At 39.2% G+C, this 12,843-nt stretch overlaps 1 protein-coding gene across 1 annotated transcript; it reads right to left on the bottom strand.

Moving 5' to 3' along the window:
* Positions 1 to 71: 71 nt before the first annotated feature.
* LOC134751115 (flap endonuclease 1) lies at positions 72 to 12,801 on the bottom strand. Its single transcript, XM_063686468.1, has 9 exons — positions 12,604 to 12,801; positions 12,465 to 12,530; positions 10,695 to 10,898; positions 9,625 to 9,770; positions 6,237 to 6,404; positions 5,998 to 6,105; positions 4,802 to 4,912; positions 2,603 to 2,752; positions 72 to 945 (listed from the first exon to the last, which is right to left on the bottom strand). Exons 1-9 carry the CDS (start codon positions 12,683 to 12,685, stop codon positions 844 to 846), a joined length of 1,137 nt encoding a protein of 378 aa, XP_063542538.1. The 5' UTR covers positions 12,686 to 12,801; the 3' UTR covers positions 72 to 843.
* Between the last annotated feature and the right edge of the window lie 42 nt (positions 12,802 to 12,843).

Raw genomic sequence — 12,843 nt, 5'->3', positions numbered from 1 at the left:
ACTAAAAGTGTTATCCATAACTTTATAATTTATTGAAATTTGGTTCAAAAGCGGGACCTTAACAAATAAAACAAAAGCTGAGTTAGTTAGTTAGTTTAAAAATACAAATTAAATGCAAGAGAACTTAACAGTCCCAGACTGATAAGAGCTAAACAATATGAACAAGATTTGACAGAAGGGCAAAGACGAACATACAAAACCAATTAATATACAAAAACATTTTATATTAAATGGCACAAACCTTATATGGAAACAGACTTCACGTAACGACTGAATAATCGAAAAATCAATAATTAATTATGCGTGTTTTTTAACGGCTGGTATATTATACATTCAAATTCATATTTGTATGGCATTAACTCTCTTCATGGTCTGCAATTTCGTAGTGTCGCTGGTGCTAAGGAGTATAGCAAAAAATAATTAAGACAAGTACTCTTACTCGTAAAATTGTTTACATTACTCGATTTATTTATTTATTTATTTAATACCTGACGTCAAATTACGTTGCACAATTATTCATTGGCGTGATATGACGTCTCTGGCGATCCAAGGTTTACCAACTAGCGATACAAAAAAATACTTCAATACTAGTTTGGTAAACCACTGATTTAAACTTTCACGATTTTTACTCATTATTATTCACAACGTTCAAGTTAATAAACAAGACCAAGTGCGGGTAGTTCGAAAAACTGCGGAAAAAGTGCAGCTAGATGTTGATGTCAACTTTAGCCAGTCTTCTCCGAGACGGGGACAACGCCATCCTCAAAACGTCGGAGGTAAATTTAAAACTTATGTTACGCGATTAAGTCCCGTCGTTGTGAATAATAATTACTAGTTTGGTGTTTATTTCGGCTTTCGTCCTCTCCCTCCCGTCTTCGCTTTCTTGTTAGCTGCTTTCTTTTTTTCCTCTTCGGCCTTGCGTTTGGGGTTCGGCGTTGTTGACACCTGGAATATGATTTAATTTACTTAATAAACCCCTCAAAACCCCGCAATTTCACCTTTCACCCTTTGAATGCCTCGCCACGTCAACGTGACGTGAACGCCACGTCATCATCGTGAATCTTGTCGGAACACGCGAAGGATATTGGGCTGTAGATTCAGTTGAGCGCTTTGGCGGTCAAATCCTAACTTAGTTTTTAGGGTTCCGTACCCAAAGGGTAAAAATGGGACCCTATTACTAAGACTCCACTGTCCGTCTGTCTGTCACCAGGCTGTATCTCATGAACCGTGATAGCTAGACAGTTGAAATTTTCACAGATGATTTATTTTGTTAATATAACAACAAACACTAAAAAGTACGGAGTACGGTGGGCGAGTTTTTTTTGTTGAGAAATACACTTTTCGCCAGTTGCGACGTTGCGACACATGTGACATCTAGTGTCGAGTAGCAGTACTGATAGCTCCGCTACTAAAATAATAGTCTTTTTGGTAACAAAACCGATGTATGGAGTAGAGATGGGCCGAATATTCGGTAATTATTCGGTATTCCGCATATTTTTCAATGTTCGTATTCGGCCGAAAAGTTCGTTTCGAATTGCCGAATATTTACCGAATAAACATTTTTTTTAAGGACGTCCGCTAGTTAGCGCGGATGCACGTCGCGATCAGGTATACATATATATATATGAGACGGTTCCGTTTCTTTTCATAAACATTCCCGGTCGGTCGGGAGAAGGATTTAAAACCAGTTTAAAACACCATAGAGTAACTGATACTAGAGCGTTACTGTCATAGTAAATTTTGTAACCCCAGTAAATTCATTGCCATCTGTCGACACACTTTAAAACTAAAAATGAAGATTTATAAAAATACGATAGAATGTATTTAAATATAGATAAATGATTTTTTTTATTTGCATTAATTATTTTTATGATTTTGACCCATGTTCTTTCACTGATATGCGTTAAAATTGTTAAATAACAAACGAAACCGTCAACGCCATCTATACGACTGTAGGCCAAAACTAGTAGCGCCCTCTGAACGAGAATCAAATTTTCTTGATTTTCGAGGCACGTTTTTTCCTTAGACTGTATCCATCTATTACGGAGTTATATCTATCTTTGAAAACACGTTATGAGTGCAGACCGCGGACCTCAATGAACTTGTTTTCAACAGTTTTAGCCTAACCGAATATTCGGTTCGGTATGAGCTTAACCGAATATTCGTATTCGGCAAAGTCCATATTCGGCCCATCTCTAGTATGGAGTAAGGACTATGTCTTCTTAACTCTCTGGTTATGTATGAGAAGGTCCTAAGCAAGCGGAATAATTGATATTAGCATAGCGAATGGTTTAATCTAGAACCTTGAGCGTAGCGGAGGGGTCTAACGTTGGTCGTGGTCGTTCTAATATCCGACCTCTAGAGGTACCGTAATTTAGTTTACGAAGGTTGCCCTGAAAGAGTCGAGTCTATGGGTGTCGAAAAATTGAAAACAAGTAGGCCTAGCGCATGATTGGCGCGACAGTATGTCGCCGCGAGATATAATACCCGTCTTTTTCTAATTGTATTAATTAAAGAGGGACGGGTAGTCTACCTCGCGGCGGCATACTGTCGCGCCAGTCATGTGCTAGCCTGGCACTGGCAGAGAAGAAGAAGTGTGTACCTGGAAGAAACCATCAAGCCGTCCTTGTGTGGTGGTGGAGCGCGCCTTCATCAGTTTCTTGGCTCCGTTCCGGACTCGTTCCTCGTTGAACTGCTTGTCTCCGCAGAGGAATTTTACTAGCCCTTCCTCATCAGGGTCTGTCCATTTAATCTACAAATAGAAGGCGCACATTAGGAAATTTTTTTTGGCAAATGGTAGAAGCTTTTATGGTAAACTGAGGAGTGTCTTTTTAAAAGGGCTTATTTTTGTATGGTGTTCAGAGTGAAAAAAACACTTTTGAAAAGACTCTCCTCAACTATACTTTTCTATCCGAAAGTGCTGGTGGCCGAACGGTAAGCGCGTGTGACTTGCAATCCGGAGGTCGCGGGTTCAAACCCCGGCTCGTACCATTGCCCAGCAAGGCAAAACAACACAAATTTTATTTATTACAAAAGGAGTGATGCTGTTTGTACCTATGAGCTTTTCGGAACTTATGTACGAAATATCATTTGATATCTACCAGTCGCTTTTTGAAGTCGCTTGGTAAAGGAAAACATCGCGAGGAAACCGGACCAATCCCAATAAGGCCTAGATTACCCTCTGAGTTGGAAGGTCAGATGGCAGTCGCTTTCATAAAAACTAGTGCCTACGCCTATTCTTGGGATTAGTTGCCAAGCGGAGCCCACGCTCTCATGAGCTGTGGCAAAATGCGGGGACAAAGCGAGGAAGATGAATTTTCAGCTTCATCGGAAACCGGGAAGTTGGTCAAATTTTACTTAAATAAGATTTGATTAAATTTGGGCAAACAAGGAACCCATAGATTTTCGGATTTTTAGAAGGTACGAATCGAAAAAAACGGAGTATAGGCTTCGTTTTTTTTAAGACTTAACCCGCCCCGGCTTCGCACGGGTAAACGTTAACAAACTATACACCTTAACCTTCCTCAAGAATCACTCTATTGATAGATAAAAACCGCATGGAAATCCGTTCAGTACCTAGTTTTTGAGTTTATCGCGAACATACAGACAAACATACGCGGAGGGGGCTTTGTTTTATAAAGTGTAGTGATTAGAAGTTTTCTGACCTCAAAAGTAGTGGTGTAACGCGAACTTTTTCTTAAATAAATCATAAGCTATGTTTAGTTCACATGAAGGCTACTAGATGGTGCTAGTAGGCCACGAATTCGATGTAAACATTGACCATATTTTATCTTTCCCGTAGCTTTAAAATTCCAAAACCTTGTGTAACTTGTGTTATGTGTTGACTAGTTTTTTATGCAAACATAATGAATGTGCAAATCAAGATTAATGTAAATTGGGAAATAGCCAATTCCTATACAAAGTATAGTTTAATGTGCCCTCACGAGATGGTGTTAATAGTACGCAATGTGTTTACCAATGTGTGAGATTAAGGACCCGATGAAGCGATTTTTGTAAATGTTGAGAATAAGTTACGAGTCACTAAACGAACGGACTGCGTACCCCCTTTCCGGACCTTCTTGACAAATCAATACCTCGTCATCCCCCAGTTCCTGTACCTAGAATTAACGCCGACTGAAATATACTGTCTTCCGCTGTATCGCCGTGTTTATTTTCAGCTTTACCGCACGCCCCACCACTCCCGAAGTAACCTACTTCACAGTGGTAATGAACTTTTTCTTCCGAAATGCTAGTGTTCCTATGATATCTAATACTGCGGTACAATAACATAAACGACACTATAATTCAGTGCATAGTTCTATCTATCTATCTATTAGCCCTTTTATTCTGAGTTAGAGTATGTCTCGTAGCTCAGTGTGCCGCTTGGCAAAGGCCTCCTCTAGCTCTTTCCATTGAGGACTGTCGTTCTACTCTTCTCCAGTTCGGGCCCGCTGTGAGTTTGAGTTCATCCTCCCATCTTGTTCGAGGTCTCCTCTGGCTCCGTGTACAACCTCTTGGATACCAATCCGTTACTATTTTGCTCCATTTTTCCCGCGTCTCTCAACATGTGGCCAGTCCATCTCCACTTCTGCTGATCTATTTTGGTGAGTATGTTGGTCACTTTTGTTTTTTGTCTCAGGTCTTCATTTCTCACTTTGTCTAGTCTGCAAGACTAGACAGTGCATAGTTACAGTTACTCAATTTTAATTAAAGAGGAAAAAAGTTAACACTACTTTTGAGGTTATAAAATTTCTAATCTAACAAAAAATCGGGGTACTTATTTATTGTAAAGAATACTAACCTCAATATCTTTAGGGTCCGTGATGTCGGGCTCCAAAAACAGCCTCCTCGCGTCCGCGTAGTCCCAGTTCTCTGGAGGAGGGTACTTGGACGTGTCGATATTTTTCAAAACCTGTCATATCAAAGCTAATTGTAATTGTTAGACCAAGCTATGTCTAAACAGTGTGGAAATGTCACTATAACCGATTAATTTCTATAAAAATATGTTTAAAATTGTTAGCAACATTAAAAATAAACTTATGTTCTTTATTAAAAATTAAAATGTGACAACAGTGATTTTCGTTACTATAGCGACCTCTTCAATTCTAGCCTTCAACATGTAACGTGCTTCTTAGAATAAATCTCTATTTTTCCATGATTTTTATCATTTAAATACATACAGTCCACTCCTACTCTCCACCTGACCCAGGCCAAGGCCGCTCCAATAATTGCATTTTAATGATTTTTTTCGAAACCTTAACCTTATTTTTAAAGACCTATCAAATGATGCATCACTCGTTGATATTTACAGCTTGGCTTTGGCTTAACTTTATCACTGAATTACTTTTTAGGGTTCCGTACCCAGAGGGTAAAAACGGGACCCTATTACTAAGACTCCACTGTCCGTCTGTCTGTCACCAGGCTGTATCTCATGAACCGTTATAGCTAGACAGTTAAAATTTTCACAGATGATGTATTTCTGTTGCCGCTATACCAACAAATACTAAAAAGTACGGAGCCCTCGGTGGGCAAGTCCGACTCGCACTTGTCCAGTTTTTTTTATACTCGTCGACTTTAATGGTTGAATTAAGACTTCTTAGGTATACTAAATCGCATACTTTTCACTATGGGCTCCCAACTCAACTATAATGACTTCTTAGGAAACGCTTTAGTCAACTGTAATGAATTCGACCAATCACGTGTCGCCAAAGGATAAAACATAAGACATCAACGCGCTACTATTTAATGAATAAGAAGTACGTTAATGTCTTTTGTGCTATCTTTTTATGTACTGAGATACTCTCCTAATTTTGTTAGATTATTTAGGTTAGTAAAAAAAGTATTATTTTAGTTGACTCATAGAAAAGGTCTTGTATACAATAGTGATATAATCAAGCTTTTCAATCTCGTACCTTAATTAGGCACACAACATTAATTTTACACTGGCCTGGAAAGCTCTTTATTATATCACGATTGTATAAAATTAGTTATTTTTACCTCGTCTAGTGTGCGGTGTTGTCTGATCAGCTCGATGGCTCGCTTGGGCCCCACGCCGCGGATAGAGCCGCAGTAGTCGCAACCTAACAAGATGCAGAGGTCGATGAACTGTGGGCAAACATTATTTCGGAGTTTTCTTAAAGATTAACTGCCTAAAATACTTTTATTATGCTTTCATTGTACGTTAGTGCCTGTAACAGAGGTCAGGCAAGTTCAATTTTACGATTTTAATAAGTTACCTCATTGTGTTTAAGCTCCAGCCCGTCTAAAACTCGGTCTAGATGTATCTCCTGAACAGGCATTTTCCTGGCCTCGGAGAAGGTAAGATGGCGGAGCAACACGTTGGCACCGAACGTGAGAGCGTCCATATCTTCTGTTGCTGTTGCGAACACTTTGCCAGCTTTAACCTGAAATATTTAATAGATAATTCTGATAGGTTTTTGCAAGTTGAAATGTGAGTGAACGGACTCAAAAGTAACTGACACTTCTATTTTTTATCCAAGAAAATAAGGGTAGGAAGCCGATTTCTTAATAAGCCGGGCCCACACAGAGCGAGCATACGCGCGAGGCAATAGGGTATTTGACAACATTAAAAATATATAACGAATTGCTGTCATCCTGAAAGATAATAAACTAATAAAGTATTATTCACTATATTTGAATGTAAATTATGTTTAGTTTTTGGAATATAAACGAAAGAAAATTTAATATTTTTTGAAATTTCATCAGGGACGTGAACGCTCTGTGATTGGTCAACGCTCGGATGACGTCACACGCGGGTAAACATTTTTGATTGCCTTGAGTGTTTTAACTGTTTTATTTGTATTTAGTTAATTTTAGTTATTGTTCCACAGTTTTCTGATATATTCCGATTTATCCGTATATCTAGTAGCACAATATTCATAAGAATCTCAAAATGGAGCCGAAATATGTGAAAGCTGATAGCGGCAACCTACCAGACATAGACGCATTAATGGTTGCACTTTTCTTTAAAGATAATCCGGATTACTATGCTGCGGAACTTAGAAATGTAAAAACAGCTGTGTGAGTATACGTAGAAATTGTTTATTTACGAACATTTCGATTTCGATGATACGAATACGACGACGATATATATATAGAATACGATGACGAGAATAGTATCTCCCCATACTGCACTTTAGTTTGAAAGAAAAAGTATGCTACTAACTACCTACTAATGCTGAAAGAGCTATGTTATGAGGTTATGTAGTAATATATTAAATACAACAAAATCCGCTGCTTTAACTACCATATTTATTTACAGTTAAATATTACTTACATCGAAGTGGTCTTCACACATAAAAACATTTGTATGCGCTAAAATGCTCTTTGGGTCTCTTCGCGCTAGTTTTAACCACATTTTTATTTTTTTGGGATTCGTTGGAACGGAAACAAACAATTTATCTGGATTTTTTATAGTCGTACTTGAACATTGCGGCACTATACACCATTTATGTACCATTTTACAGTGAAATAATCAATTCAATGCACATAAACCATAAGATTTACTAAGGTCATTGACTGAGTTTACTCGCGTGTGACGTCACACGTGTCACGTGATTAGCCCCTTTGCAAAAACACCGTTTAAGGCGCGTTCAAAATAAATAAAGTTTAACATTGTTTTTTTATATTTAATACAGGAAATTTCACGGAAATATCAATGTAGTGTAATTATTAAGTCATAAACAATCAATTAAAACCATTTTCAAAAATTAGTCAAATAGCCTATTTCCTCGCGCACAAAACGGCCAGAGTAGACGTGCCTCGCGCGCGCCGCCCCGGCCGAGGACTGACCGTTTTGTACGCGAGGAAATTGCCTCGCGCGTATGCTCGCTCTGTGTGGACCCGGCTAATGTGGCAACACAGCTGTTGGAACATTGCATATCTGTTCCTTTTTGACTCTCGAAAGTTACTTAATAGCTTTTTTAGGCAACCACCATTCATAAACGCTGCTTGGACCCATTCCTCTTCTTTCTTTGCATCCTGTTACCTTCTGTTGATGTAGGGCTCAAATCATATTCTTCCGCTGGGCCCGGTCCAGTCCTGGACAGTTTGTATAACCTTCTCCGACCACATCACCCATAGAGTATATTTGACATCACCTACATCCAACTCTTACTTGACCTTGACACCAGGGACCGGACAACCCTTTCCGCGTTAAAAGCCTCTCAATGGGCGTCCCTTAAACACGGCTAACACATTGAAAGACTTTCCAGTTTGAACTGCAAGCCCATTCATTCCCTTAATAAGGGTTACCCTTATCATTAAGAGGCCGGTGTCGATTTTGGAGCAAAAATATGATACATTTAGTCGTTGAAATTATACACGTTTTGTCACGTAATATCTAAATAACAAGTATTGGTTTCTATTAGCACGTCTTATCATCGTGCCTTTTAATAAAGAGGTCGCGAGCGTGCGTCGCCGGTAATATATGAAAAGGAGCAGTTTTTAAAAGTTCATCAAAAAATTATGGTGGTAAATTATACAAATTGATGGATAAGAATAGTTCCAGCAAATGTTGTAGATTGTTTAAGTATTAAAATTACGTCGAAAATAAGTAGATTTTCGGAGAAATTGTCACTTATTTTGAGGTCATTTCTTGAGAAGATTGAATTCGTTTAACTTTCATTTCCTCGAACTCTAAGTCATATAACAAAAATGTAATCTGATAAAGGTCAAGTACAGAATATGTGTAATACAAATTTACCATTTTTAGCAGTGCAAACTTTACGAAATTTACAAATACACTTACGCTTATTTACGCTTAGTCGTGCCAACTGCATTGCTGAGTGGAGACCATTTCAGCCTCACATCCTTATCTGTCAGTTTAGTTTAGTTTTGTATTTTTCACCTTTGTTTTTTCTTTCTTGTTGTTGTTAATGTATCTTTGTAATGTAATAATGATGTGTTGCCTGAATAAATATTATTCTATTCTATTCTATTCTAATAAGAGCGACAAAATCAGTGCTTTACACGCGTTTACCTAAACGTCCATCAGAAAAAAAATCATTACTAATTTTGTCAGTTTTCAAAAAAATTATCTGACAAGACAAGATAAGAAGATGTGCTAATAGAAACCAGTACTTGTTATTTCAATTAGGTAACAAAAGGCGTACAATTTCACAGACTAAATCTATCAATTTTCCATTTTTGCGACTAAAATCGACACCGACCTCTTAGGCACTTTTTATAAAGCTTTCCCTTTAGTAATGCCGTAGGAAGAGAGAGGCAGGCAGGCCTTGCGTGAAAGAGACAGGATTAGATATACATAATCTATCAAAGAACTCCGCCGCCGCCGCCGACGATAGCTCGGATTCGAAGTAATGTGTACTTTATGAACAACGTAGACGATTTAAATTAGCACGCTTATATGCTAAAAGGAAGCCCAAGGCTAACCCTTATAAGCGATATGCAAGGTGTTGGTGAGCGGATGATAAGGGTTTTGGGCTACCGATTACTCAAATGGGTTAGCTTTATTTAAGGGCTTTAAAAGCAAAATGAAAGGGTTTTATCTGGCAAAGGGTATGGTGAGTTAAGCCTTATGCAAAACCCTCTGTAAGGGATAGCGGGCCAGTCCCTGCTTGAGTCATCAACCATTAAACTTACAAGTGCCGCACACTGGGCCTCTGCCTCACATGGAGCTTCCACTACAGGTATGCCCATGAGCTTCAGGAGCGAGCGAGCCTCCTCTCCATGTTGCTTGGTCACCTTCACTAGCCGACGGTTGAACTTCTCGATCGATGCTTGGTCACCTGGAGAAGAAAATGTTTTAAAGGATATACATATTTGAAATTGGGTGTTTATGCAGCCAAACCTAAGGTAATCCTAGTCCTATTTTGTAGGTTAAAAAGAATCAAAATATTAAACACATTTGGCTTTTGATATTGGAAATTATTCAAATATTTTATACCAATTAGTTTATAGAAGTTTTGTGATTAAATGTACTAGTAATAAGATGATCTACTAAATTGGATTTAGAAGAATCACCAACAGATAATTACACAATATAGAGATACAGAGTCAGCCATACAACCAGTCTTTGTTGTTTTATCTTTAGTCTTAAGGACACAAACAATGTGGTGAATTAGAAAATAACATGAGGTCAATGTGGAGAAGACCATCTATCAGGTAAGACCGTCTAAGAGCTCTTTTGTTACTTCTAATCTATTTTTTTTACATTGAAGAAAAAAAATGAGGTCATTCGGAGGTTTTTATATCTATTTTTTATGGGGTTTCGTCACTCAGTGACAATATCACCCAAACTTCTAATCTAACTCTTGCTTTTATACACATACTGCACTTACAGAAGTTCAGTAGAGAAGGAGCCTAGATCTTACGTTCTGTGTCTGAGCAAAGTATGTATACAAATTTTGTACCCCCATCCCCGTTGCTACAGTCTATCCCAGTGGTAGGCTAACTTTTTTATGGGGGGCAGGAAATTAATTGATTTGAAACCGTTACGTTGCAAGCCATATACTAATTATCTCGAAGGACCGGTAGCGGGCCGGATAAAATTCTTGCACGGGCCGGAGGTTGCCCGCGGGCCGTACTTTGCCCACCACTGGTCTAACCCAAATACAAGTTCTTGCCCTATTGACAGTCTTCTCAAACAAAAATGTTATATGCAGGGTCTTCCCCACATTGATTTGACTTGAAATAAAGTGAATGTTTATTACCTGCTTCTGTAGCCTTCTGCAGCTCCTTCTCAGCCTCCTCGCGGCGCTCGGCTCGCTTGTTCAGCTGGTGAGACTTTAACTCCGGTGGCTTGCCATCAAACACATAAACCGGTTTGATACCATTTTCTATCAACCGGATGGTACGGTAAAATGTACCCATCAGGTGGGATGTTGTTTCTCCGTCGACAGACGTCAGTTGGGCCCCTAAAGAAGCGAAAAACATTAACTGGCATTTTATAGCACTAAATTGCACTGTGTGACATAGGCTCATCAGCTAAATAACTGCTCGCCTATAACTATATAATAATAATAATAATTGTGGGTTCTGCCTAGCTCTGAATCCCCTCAGCACCCTGCTGAAGGATTCAGGGTTAGGTTGCCGGCTTCGGAGAGAGGGTGAAGTCATTTCGCACCCTCTGTACATGGATGACCTCAAACTATTTGCGGCAAATAACCAAGACTTGATGGTGCTACTGAAAACCACAGAAGTTTTCAGTACCGCCCTCAGAATGGAGTTTGGTGTTGATAAGTGTGCGGTTATGCATGTACAGTGGGGGAAGGTTGTAAGTTCAACAAATTTACAACTTTCTGAGACTGTCTTTCAGATCTATCTCTGAATCAGAAACCTATAAATACCTTAGACAGTCGTTGGGTATTGAGGATGAGGGTTTTAGACGGACGGTGAAAGAGCGCTTTCTCAGTCGGCTCACAAAAGTCCTTAACAGTCTTTTGTCAGGAATCGACTATCCGAAATATATCCTGAACGACGGTACGGTCGACATTTGTCGGGCATGCCGCCGTCCCGGAGAGTCACTCAGTCATATCATTTCCGGTTGTTGAATCTTGCTAACGGCGAGTACTTGCACAGACATAATCTCGTAGCCAGGATTATTCACCAGCAGCTTGCTCTTCTATATGGCCTTGTGGACTGCGACCATACTACAAGTATTTACCTGTGCCAGTTCTGGAGAATGGTCGTGCTACGCTCTATTGGGATCGATCTATCATCACTGACAGGACTATTGTAGCCAATAAGCCTGATATTGTGATAATAGATCGATCGCAACGCCGGGCCGTGCTCGTCGACATCACCATCCCCCATGATGATAATCTCGTGAAAGCCGAGAAGGACAAGTCCAGTAAGTACCTAGACTTGGCTCACGAGATAAACGCCATGCTCATGTTGATTCGATAATCATTGTCCCGATAGTCGTTTCAGCGAACGGTCTCATAGCAAAGAGTCTCGACCAACACCTTGAGAGACTCGCTAGGTGGTTGGATCAAGGGTCAGATGCAGAAGGCGGTGATCTTGGACACGGCGCGGATAGTCCGTCGGTTCCTCTCTCTGCGGCCCTAACCACCGGCAGCTTGGGCCCTGCCCCGCTGCTGGCGGCACCCTAGGTTAGGTTTTTATAATGTGTTTATATGTATTTTGTATTGTTTTGTAAGTGTTTTTGTATTTTACTTTTATATCCATATTATAAAAACACTAACCTAAGAAGAATAAATAAAGAGTATAATAATAATGCCCGTGATATCCAAGGAGATACAAATAATAATAATAAATTAACGAGGACATTCAACCTCTTGCCTACTCGTATTTTTAATTTGAACTATGTACCACATATATAACGGCGGTCTATGTCCTTTGAGTAGGATAAACGTAGGCACAAAGTTAATGTATTCGTCATGAAACATCTTGATTTTTACCATGGTGCAATAAACAATATTATGATTATGGTTAAATTTCGATGAGAAAATATAGCTTACCTTCGCTTCTTACTGCTATTAGAAACTGATAAAGACTCATAGAAGCGTCGATAGCGATTTTGCGTCCTGAAATCGGGGTATTTCGTCAGTTTTTTGTGTACAGATTAAGGTTATATTCACAACGAATCAGCAAGCGTACCGAAGTAGTTTTTGATCTCCATTTCCTTTACGGCCTGCGGAGCTATATCTGCTATAAGTTTTGTTAAGCCCTGAATACCCATTTGGGCTTTTATATAACCTTAATTATTTTTATAAAACAACTAAATGCTGGATGGTTCGCCTAAGTCACTTAGATACGCTCTGACCTGACTATATGACTGACTATGACTCTATGAGAACTGGTAAATTTGGCGGGAATAATTTTGACGTTTCGTTTGAC

Source organism: Cydia strobilella, chromosome 21 (genome assembly GCF_947568885.1).
Source record: "Cydia strobilella chromosome 21, ilCydStro3.1, whole genome shotgun sequence".
Taxonomy (NCBI): domain Eukaryota; kingdom Metazoa; phylum Arthropoda; class Insecta; order Lepidoptera; family Tortricidae; genus Cydia; species Cydia strobilella.
Note: the sequence above shows the minus strand (reverse complement) of the source record. Positions and strands in the feature narration are given on the sequence as shown.

Excerpts from the sequence above, each read along its gene's own strand:
- LOC134751115 (XM_063686468.1), bottom strand. The coding sequence starts at position 12,685 with ATGGGTATTCAGGGCTTAACAAAACTTATAGCAGATATAGCTCCGCAG. Across the intron at positions 2,753-4,801 it reads CGGACCCTAAAGATATTGAG|ATTAAATGGACAGACCCTGA; the intron begins GTTAGTATTCTT and ends TTCTATTTGTAG. Across the intron at positions 946-2,602 it reads GGCTTGATGGTTTCTTCCAG|GTGTCAACAACGCCGAACCC; the intron begins GTACACACTTCT and ends ATCATATTCCAG.